The sequence below is a fragment of the Pundamilia nyererei genome, unplaced genomic scaffold (assembly GCF_000239375.1).
Source record: "Pundamilia nyererei isolate P.nyererei 1_Seehausen unplaced genomic scaffold, PunNye1.0 scaffold00078, whole genome shotgun sequence".
Taxonomy (NCBI): domain Eukaryota; kingdom Metazoa; phylum Chordata; class Actinopteri; order Cichliformes; family Cichlidae; genus Pundamilia; species Pundamilia nyererei.
This window is the reverse complement of record NW_005187479.1, coordinates 1,504,495-1,522,681: the sequence shown is the minus strand read 5'-3', so window position 1 is coordinate 1,522,681 and position 18,187 is coordinate 1,504,495. Positions and strand designations below refer to the sequence as shown.

General features: G+C 38.8%; 2 protein-coding genes across 4 annotated transcripts in view; both read right to left on the bottom strand.

Annotated features, from left to right (window-relative positions):
- pdhx (pyruvate dehydrogenase complex component X) overlaps positions 1-2,514 on the bottom strand; it is a 31,251-nt gene extending 28,737 nt beyond the window's left edge. Inside the window, exons 1-2 of the mRNA XM_005737664.1 lie at positions 2,499-2,514; positions 2,122-2,297 (exon numbers count right to left, since the gene is read on the bottom strand). Of these exons, the coding sequence (XP_005737721.1) occupies positions 2,122-2,257 (136 nt within the window). The 5' untranslated portion in view covers positions 2,258-2,297; positions 2,499-2,514. The remainder of the gene's footprint in view (positions 1-2,121; positions 2,298-2,498) is intronic.
- A 6,328-nt stretch (positions 2,515-8,842) lies between these two features.
- ehf (ets homologous factor) lies at positions 8,843-15,310 on the bottom strand. 3 transcript variants are annotated; one of them, XM_005737661.1, is made up of 9 exons: positions 15,158-15,310; positions 12,613-12,751; positions 11,989-12,246; positions 10,947-10,991; positions 10,770-10,814; positions 10,621-10,683; positions 10,493-10,537; positions 10,199-10,394; positions 8,843-9,365 (listed from the first exon to the last, which is right to left on the bottom strand). In XM_005737661.1, the coding sequence occupies exons 2-9, from the start codon at positions 12,686-12,688 to the stop codon at positions 9,266-9,268; spliced, it is 828 nt and encodes a 275-aa protein (XP_005737718.1). In that variant the 5' UTR covers positions 12,689-12,751; positions 15,158-15,310; the 3' UTR covers positions 8,843-9,265. The 3 variants fall into 3 exon arrangements, with proteins under 3 accessions (XP_005737718.1, XP_005737719.1, XP_005737720.1); XM_005737662.1 differs by having other exon boundaries at positions 10,770-10,811; XM_005737663.1 differs by having other exon boundaries at positions 10,770-10,790.
- Positions 15,311-18,187: the final 2,877 nt, after the last annotated feature.

Here is an 18,187-nt window from a genome sequence, read left to right as displayed (position 1 = left end):
TCTTTAGGTCACGAGCAGTTGTCCAAGCATTTCACTACATATCGTACTGTGTATGACTGTGTACGTGACAAATAAAATTTGAATTTGAATTTGGGCAGTTTTATTTCTGAATGAGATTCATTGACAAAGAATGACATCTGTGTAACTTTTCAAATTCATATACTCACACTGGATTTGGGACTGAACATTTTATTTTAATTACTGACATGTTTACATGTCACAACGGAGAAAAAAAAAATTAAGCGCAGGAATCATGGGCATATGGGCATATCATGGGCACAACAAGTTCCACCAGAACAGCTTCAGTGCATCTCTTCAAATCTGCAAATAGTGAAGTACCAGTGCCCTAAAGCGCCATCATCCTGGAGGAGCTAGTTTAAGGTTTCTCAATAAGATCCCTTTAAATAAAGTTCTGATTAGGGCTGCACGATTTTGCATAAAATGAGAATCACGATTTTTTGGCTTAGAATTGAGATCACGATTCTCTCACGATTTTCTTTTCCAGTATAAATATTTATTGCACTTATTAACTGCACATCGACTTCGTAACAGTTGAGACTGAACATAAAAACAATAAATAAACATAAAAACAAGAAATGTCTCACGTTTTGTTGTTGCCGCAAAATGTTGTACTGCTTGAAATTCTGTCTCCACCGTTGCTCGACACTGCGTGTATAGAGCAGGTAGTGCAACAATAGAAAAATAGTTGCAGGACGGCACTGTGTAGCGTTTGTCTAGGGTGTTGATCATTTTCCTAAATCCCTCGTTTTGCACAGTGTTGATGGGAGCCATATCTTTGGTCAGGTGATAAGTGATAGCCTCCGTAATTTCTTTGAGTTCGATGTGTATAGGAAAGCGCTGTATAAGGTTCCCGTCATTGGTGTTTGGGTGGTTGACCGGAACGGATTTTCTCCTGTCACTTTCTCGTCATCCCTGACGTGCTCTCAGTTGTTTTTTCCCTGCTAATTTTAGCATCACACAGCACGGCTTCTGTATCACGTGGTATAAGGCTCCGCCCTTGTCATTTGTTGAGCAGGAAGAGTGAGCGCTTGTTTTCATGCAGAGTATGTCCCGGATCAAAATGTGGTACAATCGTGGTCGTCTTATTTTATTTTATTTTTTTTTATTTTAAATCGTTGTCATTTGGAAATGAGATCGCACATAAGTATGAATCGAGATCGCGATTTTCTAACGATTAATCGTGCAGCCCTAGTTCTGATACACCGCATTTACACTCTTGGAACTTTTTGGAGCCCTCTTTTGTCACACCAACCGTCTGCAACTTCTCCTTCACTACATCCTCTGTGGTCTTTCCTCTTTTCCTCCTGCCAAGCAGCTCCATATTCAAGACCTTTTGCCGAACATATCCATGATTCTTTCTTTGAACATATCCAAACCCTCTCAGTCTCGCCTCTTTAACTTAAAGCGCTCAATCTGGGCTCTGATATACTGAGTGTTAATCTTGTCCATTCTTTGCACTCCCAATGGAAATCTTAGCATCTCCAAATCTGCTTCCTGTCTTTTAGTCAGTGTCACTGTCTCCAGACCTTAAATCACAGCAGGTCTGGCTGCCATCATGTAAACCTTGCCTTTCACTCTTTCTACTATCACGTCTGACACTCAACTCCACCCTGCCCACACTCTCTTCACCTCTCTTATACACTGTTCATTGCTTTTGTTGTTTGACCTACGTGTTTAAACTCATCTACCATCACTCTTTCTCCTCCTTGCTGCTTCAGTGTTAGCACTTTTTGGAGCTAATACTCTTTTTTTTTTTAACATTTAATGATTCTGTTACAATTGTGACAGCTTTGATGACGCAAGTTCGTTTACAGGGAGAGAAACCAGACTGGTTGGAGACATGCAAGATAATCCAAGTGATTTAGAAAGCGGCATTAGCAGCTTTCCATACCGTTAACTGCAAAAAATAACCATTACATTTTTCGCTTAACACTCATGCCAACCCTCTGATTTACCAACACTCCTACTATTTGCCATGCCCTGACAAAACGAGAGCAAAGTAACGTTGCACCATTAAAGGGTAGTGACGATTGCAAATGCCAGCGATTGTCAGCACAGAAAGGGCAACAGCCATTTACCTGGTAAACTGTCAACACTTACCGAGTACCCATGGCGACTGAAAGAAGTGTCTGACTTGGTCTTGCCATTGGTGTGTCGACCTTAAACATTTATTAAAATTATTCAGTCTGAGGCCAAATAACATTCCCTGACGACCCAAACGCAAGGAGGCCGCCATGTTATCGTCCTCCGTCGGCAAGACGTGTCCATACAGATGCCTGACGACAAAAAAGGAAGGGGTGGGGTGAAGAAGGACAGAGCCGTTTTCTGCCATAAAATCCGTATTTTTAAAAGAAAAACATGAAGCACAGAAAAATCTTTAAACGCAAACACTGGACTAATGAAAAAAAACGTTTACCCCGGTGTAAATGTATTATAAGCTCGTGTAGACATTAACGATCAGGCAACAAGAGTCTTACCTATATTGGTCCTTCAAGTGCCTTTACAATGTAGTTCTGTCGCTTTTAAATAGACTCAGTGAACTACTGCCCTCTGCTGTGAAGGTACTTTGTTAAAGGATGAAAAGGGTCGATGCTCGTGCTGAACTGATGTTGTTGTTCGTACTATATCGAAGAGGAGACATATGTACGCAGAGCCAGACTTTGAGAAGAACAAATTCTTTCCCGTTACCACAACAAAACCATTTATTAATTTATCTATAAAAGCAAGTGTTGTCATTATTGAAGAGTGTGCTGTTGGTTATGTATTTCTCTCTGTAACTCAGAGACTTTTAGACAAGAATGTTTGTAATGAATGCATTGTAAATTGCACACATATTACCAACATACATTCAAAGATACATAAGGACATATAATTCAAAATGTGTCTTTATCCATTTTTATTCTGCTTATTCAAGATTCGAGATCCCTTTTTTTGTTATACAAGTATAACACGCAGTGAAACCTGATATGCTCCACGAAAGTAAGTAAAGTAGGTAGATATATACAAAGAGGACATTACGTGCAATAAGTGAGTGAATTACATACAAGTTAAATAGAATAAAACAATCTGGAAATTTACAATTTTAAAATTTGGGCATGTACATTGTGTGAGTGTGGTGTTAAAGATGTGCTGCAAAGAAGTCAGAAGGATCAGGCATGATATGGGAATGTTTGTTTTTTGTCCTTGACACAGCTGTTCGCATACCAGGACATGATGTTCTGTGTGAGGATGCTCTCCACAGCGCCTATATAGAAAGTCCTGAGGATCTCTGGAGAGACCCTGAACTTCCTCAGTTGTCGTAGGTGGTACAGGCGCTGCCTAGCCTTTTTGTACTGGACCTGAATGTGGGCAGACCATGTCAGATCTGAGGGGTTGTGGACACTTGAAGGTACTTGGAAGTACTTGAAGGACTGTATGTCACGATCCTGGGTCTTATGACCCAGTGTTTTGAGTTTTAGTTTATTTTGATGTTTATAGTATATGGTTAAGCTCATTAGTTTTTCTATTTAATTTGTTATTAGATTCCCCTTGTGTCTTCCAACCCCTGTTAAGTCTCCCTTGCCCTTCATGTGTTTCATGTCTGTGTCTTATGTTGTCAAGTTCAGGTTGTCATGTCTGCGTCTCATTATGTTTCCTGTTTTATTTTGAAGTGGTCCTGTGTTCCTATGTTCAATGTTTTTAGTTTTACTCTCCCCTTGTGACGTGGTTATGTTCATGTGTGTCAGCTGTTTCCCCATGTGTTTCCGTTTCCCTCATTATCCTCCTGTGTGTATTTAGTCCGTGTGTCTTCAGTCATTCCTTGTCAGGTCGTCTGTTGTTCACGCCATGTTCTCCATGCCATGTTTCTAGGTTTCATGTCCAGGTTTTTCCATGTTGTTTGTTTAGTTCTCCCAGTTTAGGTTAATGTTAGTTTTATTTCTGTTTGCCTTGCCCTTTATTTGTACCTTTTCTGCCAGCCTCATTAAACGGCTCGCTTTTTGTTAATACTCAAGTTTTGATCCAAGTTCCTTGGTGTCTGCATTTTGGGTCCACTCTTCACAATACATACAGTCTGCTTCTGCCAGACTGTAACAGAACAACCTGACCATGTTGGACCCAGCAGACATTTACTTCAGTAACTTTGTTGAATTTAAAATTCGTGTCACGCAACTTCGAGGACTCTGGATTATTTCCTGCGCAGGGAAGCAGGAGGAAGAGAAGGACTCCATTTGGGCCCAACCAGCTCGGATAGCAATGGCCAACCCAGATTTTATGGACTACTTGCCTGTAGACTCTAAGAACTTTGTTTTGGCCACAATTGAGAAAGCCCCGGAGGTGAGCACAAGTGACACCATCGTCTCAGAACAGGACAATGTTTTAAGGGACTCCCTAGTTTCTGTATCTGTCCCTAGTGAACTATCTAAGGATGTGTATGATGTGACTGGTGAGAATGTTACAGATAACAAGGTGCCATCCACCATATTTAAACTGGCTAAACTACTTGGACTTACTGCCTCAGAGCTAATGGATCAAGTTAAGTTTTGTCTTCCACGGCCATTCATGTTTGAATCAGCTCACCATGGTGTGTGGGTTTTTTGTGTCGATATCCACTGAAACTCTTCATGTGACACCTCAAAAGACTGTTTTTCTGAGCCTGCATCCATGACTCCTGTCCCTGCTCCCAGGCCAGCTGAGGTTCTGCTAGTGAGCCCGTCCAGCCTTTTTCCTTGTGTTCAGGAAGCTCAGGAGAATTGGATCAGTTACCTTGTTGTCCGCCATTACTACAACCTCTACTTCAGTCATTAGCTCAGTCTCTAGCTCTGTCAGCTCTGCTACCTGCTCAGTTTTCAGCTTCAGCTTTGCCATCGCCTGGTCCAGCTTCAGCTTCGCCGTGTCCAGCTTCAGCCTGGTCCAGCAAATTGCATTTAAAAACAAAACAAAAAAAAAAACTGTTGCACAAATATTATATAGCCTAGGATTGATCTGTTTAGTATGTTTATTTCACAGTTTTGACTGAATGGAAACATTTATGATTACACCAGAGTTTACGAAACTAACTTTTTGAAAACAATAGATTTTTGTACAATGAAACCTGTCTAAAAAGAAAACAAGCCCAGAAAATGAGTAACTGTCAGATCTATCCGGAACTTTATTGTCATCTGTCATCAATCTCAGTTGTGCTGCTGATAACGAACTGTGTCCAAGACAGTATCATGAGTATTCTGGGGAAAAAAGAGAATACCAGTGTGGGCATTTGATCCTGCAGTCTTTATTTTAATTTGATTTTTAAATGAAATGTAAAGATGGACACTCTTATTTAGCTGCTTTGGGTTTGCAGCAGTGGTAGAGCTGGTTTATATGCTTTTAATATTTTGATGTTCAAATTATTTTTGAACTTTGTTTTCACCTTTTATGCAAAAAATGTACACTTGACACTGACATTCTACCTGATTTTTTTTTTTTTTTTTTTTTTTTTTTTTTGGGTTGAAACAAGGAAATTACAGCTTTAGTAATTGTCAAATGCAGACAAGGAAATCAACAGTAATGGGAACTCCAAAATCTTCAAAGGAAATTGGCTCCGTAACATACTGGAAACAAATAATTTGTCCATTTTCATGAATACTTCCTCATGTTTTTGGTTACAGCAAAAAATATGAACAAAGGTCATTTCTGAATTATTTTTTGTTTAATGCAAATGCAGAAGAAAAACCAAAATACTTTCTTCGTTCTTCACAAGTACTTTAAATGCTACTTTCCTTACCTATCATAAGACTATGATCTAGTGTGTCATTTTGTAATGGGTAATAAAATGCTTGATTGACCTCCCCATAACCCCAAAAAGCAAAGCTGCATCAGTAACAGAGCACTAATCTGTCCAACTCAGTGTTGGATTGGACGCCTCACAGGTCCATTTGAGTATGAGACAAAAATGATAAGGGGCCCAGATAAGCTGAGCCAGTGTATCCACTGAGAGAACACAATAGCCCCACTTATTGGCATGGGATGCAGACATAAAATCGCATCTTGCTGTCTTCATGCCCATGCTTAGGCTATCTTTTATCACTTCCCTGTTCTTCCTCTTGCATCTATCTGATTGAATTAATGCTCTCCCTTTTTAAATAATAAAATACCCTTTGCTTGGTTTATTCAAATCAGAAAATCATTTTGTAACTATAAGAGATAAAGGTACTCGTGGGGAGGTATTGCATATGCTCTTTGGCCAAACAAAGGCAGCCATTGTCTAATAAATCAGAACAAGGAGGCCACTAGATAATTCTACCCCACGTAGAGTTTGTTGTCATCTTCCTAGACAATTGTCTGGACTGTTCTTATTATAATAGCATGTCTGTAAAAAAACAAAAAACTCACAAGAATTCAAAGTGCTAAAGTGAGGCACATGGATTAAATATCTCCTCAGGTGCAAATGTATTTTTTCTTCCTTCCCAGATCTGTTACAACCGGTTTGGGTGCATGTTTGCATGAATGCTTTCGTTACCAGCACTCGATGACTTAGAATCAAGTAAATACATGTCACGCTGGTTTAACGGTGCTCTCTTGAATTCGTCAGATATGCTGTCTTGTCATACGTGCAGCTTGCTTCTGGGAGCCATTTCGGTCACATACAGCACTATTCGTGTCACAGTATCAGAAGTATGTAAAGCTACGATTTGTGATCACTGGGCAGTGGTCTGTTAGGAAAATCATGCTCATGTTTGCAGAGGTTACGTGAGTCTAACATTTGCATAACTGCTCAATCATCTTCAGTGACTCACATCAAAGTTTTGTCTTATCACAGCTCACAGCAGTGATATAATATGCTTAATATTATTACAAAGTCAAACTAAGGCTAAATGTGAGCTGTTGATGTATTCCTGTGCTTCTGGTCATTACATTCATTAATTTCTCGATTCATCTCTTTGTAATACAGTATATCAGCGTTCATGTGCAATGAGCCTTAGTTTGCCTTAAACCACTCACTGGTATGGTATCATGGGCAAATGCAGTAATGGTTACATAATACACAATTCAATATCTGCCTTGGTGTTTGCTTGACAGTTGGACTTTTCGCCATGAGTATCCAAAGCATTAGTTTTGTTAGTTAATTTTGAAAATTTCTTGTCACATAAACAGCACAGATTAATTTCATTATCATTTCTTTCTTCTTTAATTACATGTGTCTTATTTGTTAGAAGTAAATTTTAGGAAGTTCACAACGGATGCTACGACACAAAGCTGCTTTTAGAAAAATTATGTTAACTGATTTTGACACTTGATTTTAGACTTTTTTTTTTAACCATAGTTGACATTTTCCATTTTTCTTTTACTATTTAAGGATCATGTACAATCTAACTTTATATACATCGAGCCTTAAATACAACTAGGTTTGATTTTGTATACATTTCAAATGCATGTATGGATCGTAGCAAGATCAGCTCCAGAGAAACTATAGAGTGTGATTTGTTGATAATAGCTCTGAAAACAAACAATGGGATTTGATGAATAAACACTTCAGTTTGAATTACATTACTTCATGTAATACAACAATCGGACAATCACTAGCTATTATTTCAGTCCAATCAGGAAGATTCTGTTTGTACCACTTTACATTAATTCATTCACCCATCCTTGAAACGCCTCTACTCAGATATGTTTTTTCACCAATAAGGAGTGTTCTGTTTAGCTTTCATGTATTCCATCAGTTCTGATCACAACCTATTGACAATTATGCTTTAAGAACAGGCCATGTTTTGTCTTTCAGTGTACAACATGCAATTATTGCCTTATGATGCATACGTATGAGACAGAATAGTGACTAAACTGAAAACAATGCAGTGCGGCGCAGTGCGAAAGTGCAAAAGATAACGACTGAACGTGGTGTCAGTCATCAATATGTAAAGAAGGCTTGCATAAGCCAGATAAATCAAATTTGAAGATTAGCAATGGATTTGCTTGCAAATGCAAGTCAAAGAAGGCAGTCTTTTACTGGCACTGCCTTTATCTTGCTGGCCATCAAGGCCCTCTCATTTGTCTGCTGCCTGCAGGAACCAGCTTGGCAGCTACAGCACACAGTGGCAAACAATTAACTGTGTGGCATTTCACACTGTCATGATAAAGCAGTAACTATCTTTAAGTGCATGGCTTTTCAGAGTCAAGCTTGTAACAGATTTAGTGGGAACAAGGCTTTCACTTGTGGATCTAAACAGCACTCTGTAGCTCATCAATATTGTTTAAGTTTGGGCAAGAATAGCTGCAGTTTGCATATTAGACTGAAGCCAAATGCTAAATTAATTGCAAGTGTCTAATGCTGACTCATATAACTAAAATTATTGAATTAAGCCTTAGGTCCTGGGGCTTTTATATTTGGAATTTGATTGTTCTCCCTGTGCTCCCGAGGTTCACTCTGGCTTCCCAAAGACATGCTCGTTTGCTGGTGATTCTAAATTGGCCGTAGGTGTGAATGCTAGTGTGATTGTCCAGAGTATCTGCTCTCGCCTAATGACAGCTGGGACCGGCTCCAGTCCCTGACACCCTGAACTGAATAAGCAGTTAAAAAAAATGGATGGATGGATTTCAGTTTCTTAATTTACATTCAGATCTTACACATGGAATTCATGAAAATAAAGAGTTTTATAAAATAAAAACAGTTACAGGCTTTATTTGTAATATCAACAAACATTTACACACTTTCTGGACAGTTCAATGGATGTAAAGTATGAAATAGTACAAACCATATTGTCACATTGTAAATATTTCTAGTTCATCACTAGTTTATGTATTCAGTGCTGTGCTTTGGCCTTATTATTTTCTTACTATTGTTTTTTTTTTTTTTTTGGTTGGTTGGTTGGTTGGTTTTTAAGCAGTGAACAATCATCCTTTCGTAAGTACACTTCACAGTATCAGTGTCAAAACACGCTACATACATTTCTTTGCCACATGTATTTTGAATGTGTTATCGACATGTGCTCTTTTGGTACTTGGAAAAAGTATCTGTTTGAAAAGAAACATCTGAAAACTCTTTAAAAAATTGGTTATTATAATTCTTTCATCTTTTTAAAGCAAGATTTTAAGTGACCATATCTGAGGTTTGACTGCTATTAAGGCACAGTAAAGAATATTTCAGTGCAGTATCACAACATAGTTATAAATTGAAATAAAAAAAAAAACAGGAAGAAAAACAGTTTAGACATCATCAAAAACAGTCAATGCAAACTATAATAAAGCATTAAGCACACAACACCAAATAAAACATAAATTAATGAAACCGTCACTTGTCCGACTCTCTCCACCCTCTTGCATTTCTTCCAAACTTATAAACCAGCCTGCGGCCATCTACTCGTTCTAGGATTTCTCTTTTGTAGTAATATCTGTAAGACAGAACGGACAAATCAAGTAATTTTAGATTATGAAAAACATATGTATAAAAAAAGTCTTGCATATTTCACTTAGTTGGATTGACTGAATTAAGTAAAGTTTTACTGCTGTTTGTGTTTCACTCCACTTTCCCCCAGTCAGTTCAAAATAATCCGCAGTACTTTCTGATGACTTTTGCATTTCAACTGACAGTTGAAATGCAAAAGATTCTTTGCGTTCTTATCTGCCATTTGCTGGAAATGCCAGGAAACTTACTGACAATTCAGGTTCTATCACATCACAGTTTACAGGTTACTTGTTCTTAACTTTCTGTTTAGAAAAAGACTGGCAACTTCATACATATACTCGCTTGTGCTACTTTAGCTTTGTGCTTGCATTTCAGACAGAGTTTAAATTCTTGCACCCCATTAATTAAAAAAAAACAAACTCCTACACCAGTTTGTTCACACCTATTTACGCATTTAATATTCTCCATAACCTATTTAGAATTCAGCAGTCTACAGTATTGTGTCATTCTTTCATCAAATCAACTAACAGAACAAAGAGGTACTAAAAAGAAAACAACCTGTCGTTAAGGTAAGAGTCAAAACAGGTGCAACATCAGTTACACAAAGAGATGAATTAATGCATCAAATAGAAGCACAAAGTACACGTTTTCATCTTTATTCATGGTCATTCAAACAAAAGTTATTGTTTTCTGTTGCTGACAGCACCAATCTGAGAAAAACAACATCCCAACGTCTTAATTGTGATTGTGTGTTCATTGTATGCAAACATAAGGTTTATATTTTAATAAATAATGTAAGAGAGCTGTGAGGGGTTGTACCTCATTGCACGGCTTAGTTTCTCGTAAGTCATGCTGCTGTTATTTTTCTTCTTGCCCCATAATTGTGCCACTGCCTCTGACTTCAGGAAACGAAAAATACCCTCTGTCCGATCCTCCCACTTGATCAGTCCTGGGTTTCGCTCTGGATTCAGTAGAATGTCCCTGATAAACTCCCACAAATGGGTCCCCCTTGGGTCTTTGGTAAAAACAACAAAAGAGTAGATAGTGGTTGTTTAATAAACATCAAAATTACATAAAAGGCATTAGTTCAAAAAGATTTTTTCTATTACTTACTGTGTTTTTTGACTGGATGTGGACGGGTGAAAGATCGTTTGATGTCTGGGAAAGAGATTATTCATTGTGAAACATAATTTTCAGTTACACAGTTTGTTGCTCTCTATATAGTACAAATAAATCTTCACCTGGACTAGGAGCCCTGGGAGAGGCAACAGGTGCAAGGGGGTGAACCGAGGGGTCATAGATTTCTAAATAAAAAAGAAGTCAGGTCAATGTTTTTTGTCTGCGATGAATAAAACTTGAATAGACAATAGCAGAAATATCATAGCAGTACCTCCAGGTGGATAGCTGACATCTGGAAATGGACAAGAGAAGTCTACTGTGAAAGAAATAGGTAGGAGGCAGGCTGAATTAGGGCAATAACACAATGAGTACAATGAACAGGAAAATGTATTCATTATAATGCTGATGTTTGTGTTTTTGGCTAACATTTTGTGTGAAGGACTCTTACATTCAGGTTTGCTTTCCATTTGCCCTATATCCACGTGGTACTGGCCTGTGCAGAGATAAAGACGGAAAAATAAATGAAATATAAGCATAAATTGCAAATTAATATTTAAGTCAGTACATTCACTATTTTCAAAATGGCTGGTATTGAGGGATTGGTCAACAAATTACTTTCTGCACTCCTCTCTCCCATTTCCCGACTGTCTCAGCAGAAATGGGAAAAGAAACAGTGAAGCACCGACACACCTTTTTTGATCAAAAAAAGTAGTAACATCAGAAATGTATTCTAAATTCCAATAACCACCAATGACTTCAAACTCATATAGCAATAACACCCTGTGATCACAATCAGTGTGAGAACAATATTTGATGTATTAAAATGTGACACCTTATCTCAAGAAACTGAGCAGGTTTCTTACAGTTGGTTACAACAATAGCAGAACTGTTCTCTTGGTTCAGTTTACTTCGAAATTCTTTTTAACCTCAGGGTTAAACCTGTTGTGCAAGATCTATTGGTGCTACTCTTGAAAAGTTATTGGCTTTATTTGCTAGATAAAATATAGTCTGCTTGTGTAATTTACATAAATTTGTATTATTTTCTTTTCTTATTTAGCCACATGCTATACATACAGTTGGTATGTAGGTAGGTATAAGCCAAAAAATGAAGTATTAGGCCTAAGAAACAAAAAAGGCAAAGAAAAAAGAAAAACCTTTTGACTTTGTTTAAAAGCTCTAATTAAAAAACAATGGACGATCCAATTCTCAGCTTGTTTCTCAGCTTCACACCCCCTCTGTGCTTTGTTAGGAAACCCATTCTAGCAAGAGCAAACAACAAATCCATCATCTCCTTGGCTCTAAGCAATCCTTTGCCCCTCTACAGCAGCATGCTGTGCGACCCCCTGACCAGCTCTGCGATCCGTTCTCAACAACTCATCATCAAGACCTCGTTCCAGACACAACTCGGATCACCCAGCTTCTTTTTTATTGGCACTAATCATCTTCCTTTGCTGCCCCTTAAACCTCTCTCCCAGAGTTTTTAGACGTACCGCTCCACTTGAGCTCTGTGATGCTGTGGAAGAGAATGGGTCCCACGCTGCCAGCTGCACGGATGAAGTCCTGGTAGCTTAGGCTGCAAAGCTGATGGCCATCGATGTCAAAGTTTTGGAATGGGATGCTGGAGGCATCAATTTGGTGCATGTCCATAATTTGCTGCAGCCATTCCCACACTTGGTACTTACTCCAGAACTGAGGCTGAGACTCATGAGGCCACAGACGGCTCGTGTAACCGGCCATCACCAATGAACCTGCAGGCACAGACATAATTGCTCTTTTCTTAGACTTAACAGTGACTTCATTTAGTTTCATTGTAAAAGTGTATCTGATGAGGGAAGCATGACTCCCACAAGCAAAGGTATTTGTCAACAATTAAACAGCAAATTCATTTACTGTAACACTATTTCTCAGCTGGGTATGTCTAATTCACGCCTTGTGTTTCAGAGCTCTGGGCTCTCCAGGTGAACAATAAATTAGCTGCTAATTGTTGAATTATTTACATTTTGAATTGCAGCTTTGTAACCATTGAGTGAACTGGAGTCTTCAGAATATAAGAGTAGGAATAAAAATACAGTAGGCCTCATTCTGATTGTGTCAGTGTGTGCAATAATCCTCACCATCAGGATAGGGGTTAGCAGGGCCCCAGGCACTGGTCACCTGGCTGTCGAGGGTTGTGGATGTAGTTACACTCATACTGCTACTTCTATGCTCAGATGTACCATGGCCCAGGGGCTGAGGCAGGAGGGTAGTACTTTACTGTATAGACAGAGTCAAAAATAATCTGTCACTCATGTATGCACACATACTCGCATAGATAAAGGTAAAGAAAATTGAGCTTTTGACCTCGATGATGACATTCCATATTAAAAGATTATGTATACATCTCATGCATGACTGAATCTACTTTATTTAAGCACAACAGATTCACAGGATGTCAGCACAGATGCTGTCCTCTTTACATTGCATCAAAGCTAAAGTAACGTGCTAATAATGCAGACAGCAAATGCTGCAGCTGCTGCTTCACATATCTGATGTAGCAGTATTCAGTGTATTCGAGCTAACTGCCATCTGGAAAGTAGCTGCTCTGGAAATGTTTTCCCTTATTTTTACATTCTTCTTGCTGTTATTGTGGTAACCGCAGGTGTCAGAATTTCAGCAAAAAAAATCAAACACAGGTCTGATTGTTTGTTACCATCAAAGTGTGGTCACAAACTTATTCGGTGTCAGCACAGGTGGCAGGTTGGGCATGTTGTGTACTCGTTATGAAGAAAGGGTCTGTTGGGTTTTGTATTTTAATTAAGGTCTAATCTATTTGTTTTTACCCAGCTTAAAACATGAATTTTATTTGTTCTTCAGTGGTGTAATCATATTTTTGGTTTGCTTGTAGCATCTTCCTTGAAGAAGTAAAGTAGCAGAAGACTAACAGAAAGGTACACTCCGCTTAATCATTAGATGCACTTAAAGTACAGCAGCTTATGTCGCCATTGAGTTGATGTTTATTAGCGTAATATCGACTCACTGAGGATTCGTTATTCACAGGTGCAGTTACTTTTGAAGGGTGAGCTGTTCACATATAAAAAATAAATAAAGACATGTTTCAAATGTAACCACAAGTATATTTGCATTCCATGTAAATAAAGTCAGTGTGAATTTCAGCACCTCCACTGTTTTGGTAGCACAAGTGTTGCATGTGCACAATAGCTTAGTCATATCTTCGATGGTCCAATGCCAGCATCTGGTTTTCTGTTACTGTTGCACTGAAATTCCCCTTGAATGCTCAGAACATAAGGCAGACATAGAAATCCAAACGTCCAGCTAATACTGCTGTTGTTAAAAGAAATAAAGTGTTGTCTGTATATGTAAAGTTTTGGGACGATCATTTATTATTTTTCTTAAAATCTTCTTTAAATCTGTATCTGCCCAAAATGACAAGAAGAGCTGCTTAGGTGTAAGTGCTGTTATTCTAAATTTTTCTGACTTACTACATGATAATGAAACTATGAAAGGCTAGCAGATGAGATACCCGTTTTAAATGGCTACACATTAAACAGTGTAATACACAGTACTCTGACCGTTCCATAGAAAAACTTGGCTGCAGTTTTATGGTAGGTTATAAACAAAATAGCTCCAAGCCATGTCACACATTTCTTCAGTAAACACTGAGTCGCCAGGATAACACATCTGCATACAGTTAGAGAAATTTATCACTTTAAAGACCTAGCAAAACAGTTTTATAGCAAACAAAAGCCAAGATTTATGAATTCGATTTCTACAGAAGATAAGGTATACATTCGTCAAATCAAAGCAGAACATCTCATCAGCTGCCAATCAGCCCAAATCTCTTATGTGTTTATCTTCAATCTATGAGTATTACGAGTGCCAAGCACGTATCTTAACAAGAGAGTAGTTTCTGCAACAGAAAGTTGTTTCTGTCAATACAACGCGCACGCAGCAATTCAAGTCACAGTCATGAATCAATATGCTGTCGGCCAAGTCACAGAGAACAATCATTGCACTGGATATGTCATGATGCAAGTACACAAGCAGCAGTTGAAGAATAAGTTAACATGAACATTTTGTCTGCTCTTGACAAGACTGGCTGCTTTCCCTTTAAGTCAGAGCCAAAGCCTTGTGGTAGCACTGAAACATAACTGAAAGTAACTTGGTGGACTTTTAAAAATCTTATCTGTCTTTATTCTTAATTTTGCATTTAATTTTTATTTAAGTTTGGATTTTATTGCATAAAATTGATTTGTAAAGATTTTTCAGATTTTCAAAGTAAATGTGAACAAATATAGTTAAGTTTAGGCTTTCTGCACAGTTTTGAATGCTAACTTCAAAGAGGAACCTCTTAAAGTTTAAGTTTTGTGAATTACACAATACAGCTTTCAGTGTCTTTAAAATTGACGATGTCCTGTATGACTGAAACAAATAATGTAGCCAATGCATAGCTAAAAATTACAGTAACAAGAGACAAACTGTGAAATGAAAATACCACATGCACAGCCAACCTGACTAAAACAAGGTAAAACATCAGCATATTAAAGCATATTGAGAATTCTTATTAGGATTTTGTACACTTAGTACACTTTGAGCCTTCGGGTTAATTATACTGCAACCAGTCATTAGTGCTGATTATCCAGAACCAGTGTGACAGCCTACCAGAGCAGTAGAATGGAGTCTGACCAGACCTGTTAGAGGTCTCGCGAAGATCCGCTTTCAGCAGTCTCCTGAGATTCCGACACTGTAGTTTACTAGAGTGTAAAGTCAGATAAGGTGAGTCCTTTTGCTAACGAAAGCTTAGAATTAACAGAAGCATGTAGAAACTGCAGGTGCTGCCCCACCACAATGGGTTTTTTATCCTGTTAACTTCCTTATCCCACTCCAATTGGCTACCTGTTCATGCTCATACCAGATAGGTATTTGCATAATGCACACCCACACATAGAAACATAAAACAGATCCACACACACACCTGACAAAACTTTTTATTATCTCTGTTGGCAGCATTTCCTCTCACGGAGTCAAGCACACAAACGCAAGCTCACTCACGCAGTTTAGCTTACACTTATGAGGAAACATATACACAGATACACATACAATAGACCACAAAGTTTAAATCCTCAAAGTTCATGTGGTTTCTTAAAATAGTGTTTAACCTTAGAGAAACTTCCCTCTGTGCTATTATGCAGGAAAACAGTTGCTTGCTTTATTTCATCATGATGAACGAGGTGCTGACAGTTTGGTAGGAGGGCCTGAGAGAATGTGTTCCTTTTACTCTTTTAAAGTTGCTGGAACTGACAAAGAAACATTAGTAACTGTGTGCCTGAAAAGACTGTAATAAAATGGGGTTATGGGGGTTAGACGTTTATAAATGTCTATAATTTTACACTGTGGCCTCTTTCACCTTTGAATTTGCATATTAAATTTGTCTCTGAGTGATGATCACTATTAGGGTGAGCTTGTTTCAGACTGACTCAGAGCAATGCGGGGCTTCACCATGTTTGCAATCACATCCAACTTTGATCGTCTAGTAAACATACTAGCTAACAACATGCAGGGATCCACAGGTGTCTGAGTAAAGAGTGACAAATGCCAATTAGTTCCAGTATGTGTCCCAAAAATTCCAGTCAGTATCACAGCACTGTGACAACAGTGAGCCTCTTTAATTTATGTGAATTATTTGCCAGTATGCTCCCGGCAGGTATTATGTATTTCCCTGTTGCAACATTTACAAAATTTCCTTTTGAAAAATGTGTCAAACAAGACTTAACTAAAAATGTGAAATACTGTTAGATGGAAAGCGTAAAATCTTGTGTCTAATTGAATGAGCCCTTGTACACTAGGAGAATGTATGGCAGTGGATCTGTTTGTTGTGTTTTCAAATTCCTCAAAACATGTTTGTCCTGTTTAGCTATTTTTTCCACTTGACATCAAACATGAGCGGAGCAGGTATTTCCAAAAAGACAACTGTACTGTTCAAACAGCATACGTGCACAAGTTAGTGTGTCAAAAAAAACAAAAGCAACAAAAACCATTTTTACTGAACGTTGTCACCATTTATATCTGCTGTTGGCCCATACTGACAAAGATCAGAGGAAGTTCAAAAAGTCTATTTTTACTTGACGCCAATTAGAGTTTTGGCAAATTGTAACATCTTTGATCTGAGATCTAAATCGGATCTATAGCGTTGTACTGTTACGATCCCTCTTGGGACCAGAGGCACTCACAGTATCATGCTGATAATTGAAGTGACTTTGAGCAGGGTTGAACTGTATAATAGGCTGAAGCAGAGAGAAGTGAAAGCCAGGGATGTCAGGGATTTCTCAGAGCTTCTTCAGCAGAGTCATGTGGAGGGAAACAATAGGTGACGCTGAACAAATTAATTTGCTTTTACGTAACATTGATCTATTGAGCATGTAATCATATAAAATCCCTTCAGAGTCTTAATATTCAATATTTTCAAGAATAAAACATGCATTGCACTATTACACCGAACATTGTGTTATCCCAACAGGCTGACTTTAATAGCCTAATTTCCTAGATCCTTATGATCAACATACTGCCTGTGTTCATACTATGCTCACTCTGGGAGCTCTCGCTCTCTGAGCGCGTGCAGTATGCGTATTTTTGTGTGACTTGGACTCTTGCCCATGGCTGAGCTTCAGAGGTAATGAGGGAATTCAGTGTAAGCATGATTATCTCTGAGAGTTCCCCTCATCTGCATGCCAGATCGCTACAGTCCTAATGGCAAAAATCACCACTCCTGATCTCCCCGCAGCCCTCCGACACCACCCTAGCTGCATGGGTTACAGATAACTTGCCTCCAGGCCTCCCGGCAGCCCGTCTACCGCCTACTTGTAACACAGGTGCTATTTTCTGGATTTTTTGCAGAACTTTCCTATCCTCTTTTTAAAGGGTAACATGCCTCCAGGGTGCAATTTGGGGCCTTAGCTGCATTTGGTGTCCTCCCGTTGTGAATGCCTGACCAGATTTTATTGCAGTAAGATTAATATGGCCATCAGCAGTGAACAGAAGTCACACACTTCTCATTACAGTCCGCTGTTTAGGCTGCCTCGCACTGCCTTCTTTTTTGTTCTCTCTCCATCAGGCTTTTCATTTGCCGTGTCACAAGGAGAGCCTAGTATTTGTCATCTCATTTCATGGATCTTCATTCTGCTTTTTCAGGGTGGTTGCGGGTCGACATGTGTAAAAGTCCACTGGGGGAACAGAAAAAAGCTGGAGAAACAGAGGGGGAGAGATCAAAGCCTGTCATCTCTGCTCCACTCTGTGTGAGTCAGCCCACCAACATTGCAAGACGCAGCGAAGACATCCTCCCAGACTCAAGAAAATGTCATCAAAATGCTGGCATTATAGACAGTGTCATCTATTTTTAAGTAGAGTCAAGTAGAGGCTTATGTCATCCTCCAATAATAGTACACTACTGATCCATTTATAAAGAGGCTTATAACTTGCTTAGTGCTGCTGTGAATTATTAACGTTTTATCTGAGCATGCGGTCAAAAGTTTCCCTTTGACAGGAAAGGCTGTCAGAACTGTCAGTCAGAAGAAACAGACAAGACAGGAGGAGGGTACAGTTGCATGCTCTAATGAACAGGAACTTATTAGCTGGAGTATGTCTATTACTGTCCCACTTGCCTCCCATCTTTCATTAACTGCTTATCACGCCTGT

What these genes read in the sequence shown, in the direction of transcription:
- ehf (XM_005737661.1), bottom strand. Translation starts at nt 12,688, where the DNA reads ATGAGTGTAACTACATCCACAACCCTCGACAGCCAGGTGACCAGTGCC. An exon ending in TCCCAGGGCTCCTAGTCCAG is followed by an intron (nt 10,538 to 10,620) that starts GTGAAGATTTAT and finishes TCTCTTTCCCAG; the next exon opens with ACATCAAACGATCTTTCACC. An exon ending in AAACTAAGCCGTGCAATGAG is followed by an intron (nt 9,366 to 10,198) that starts GTACAACCCCTC and finishes TCTGTCTTACAG; the next exon opens with ATATTACTACAAAAGAGAAA.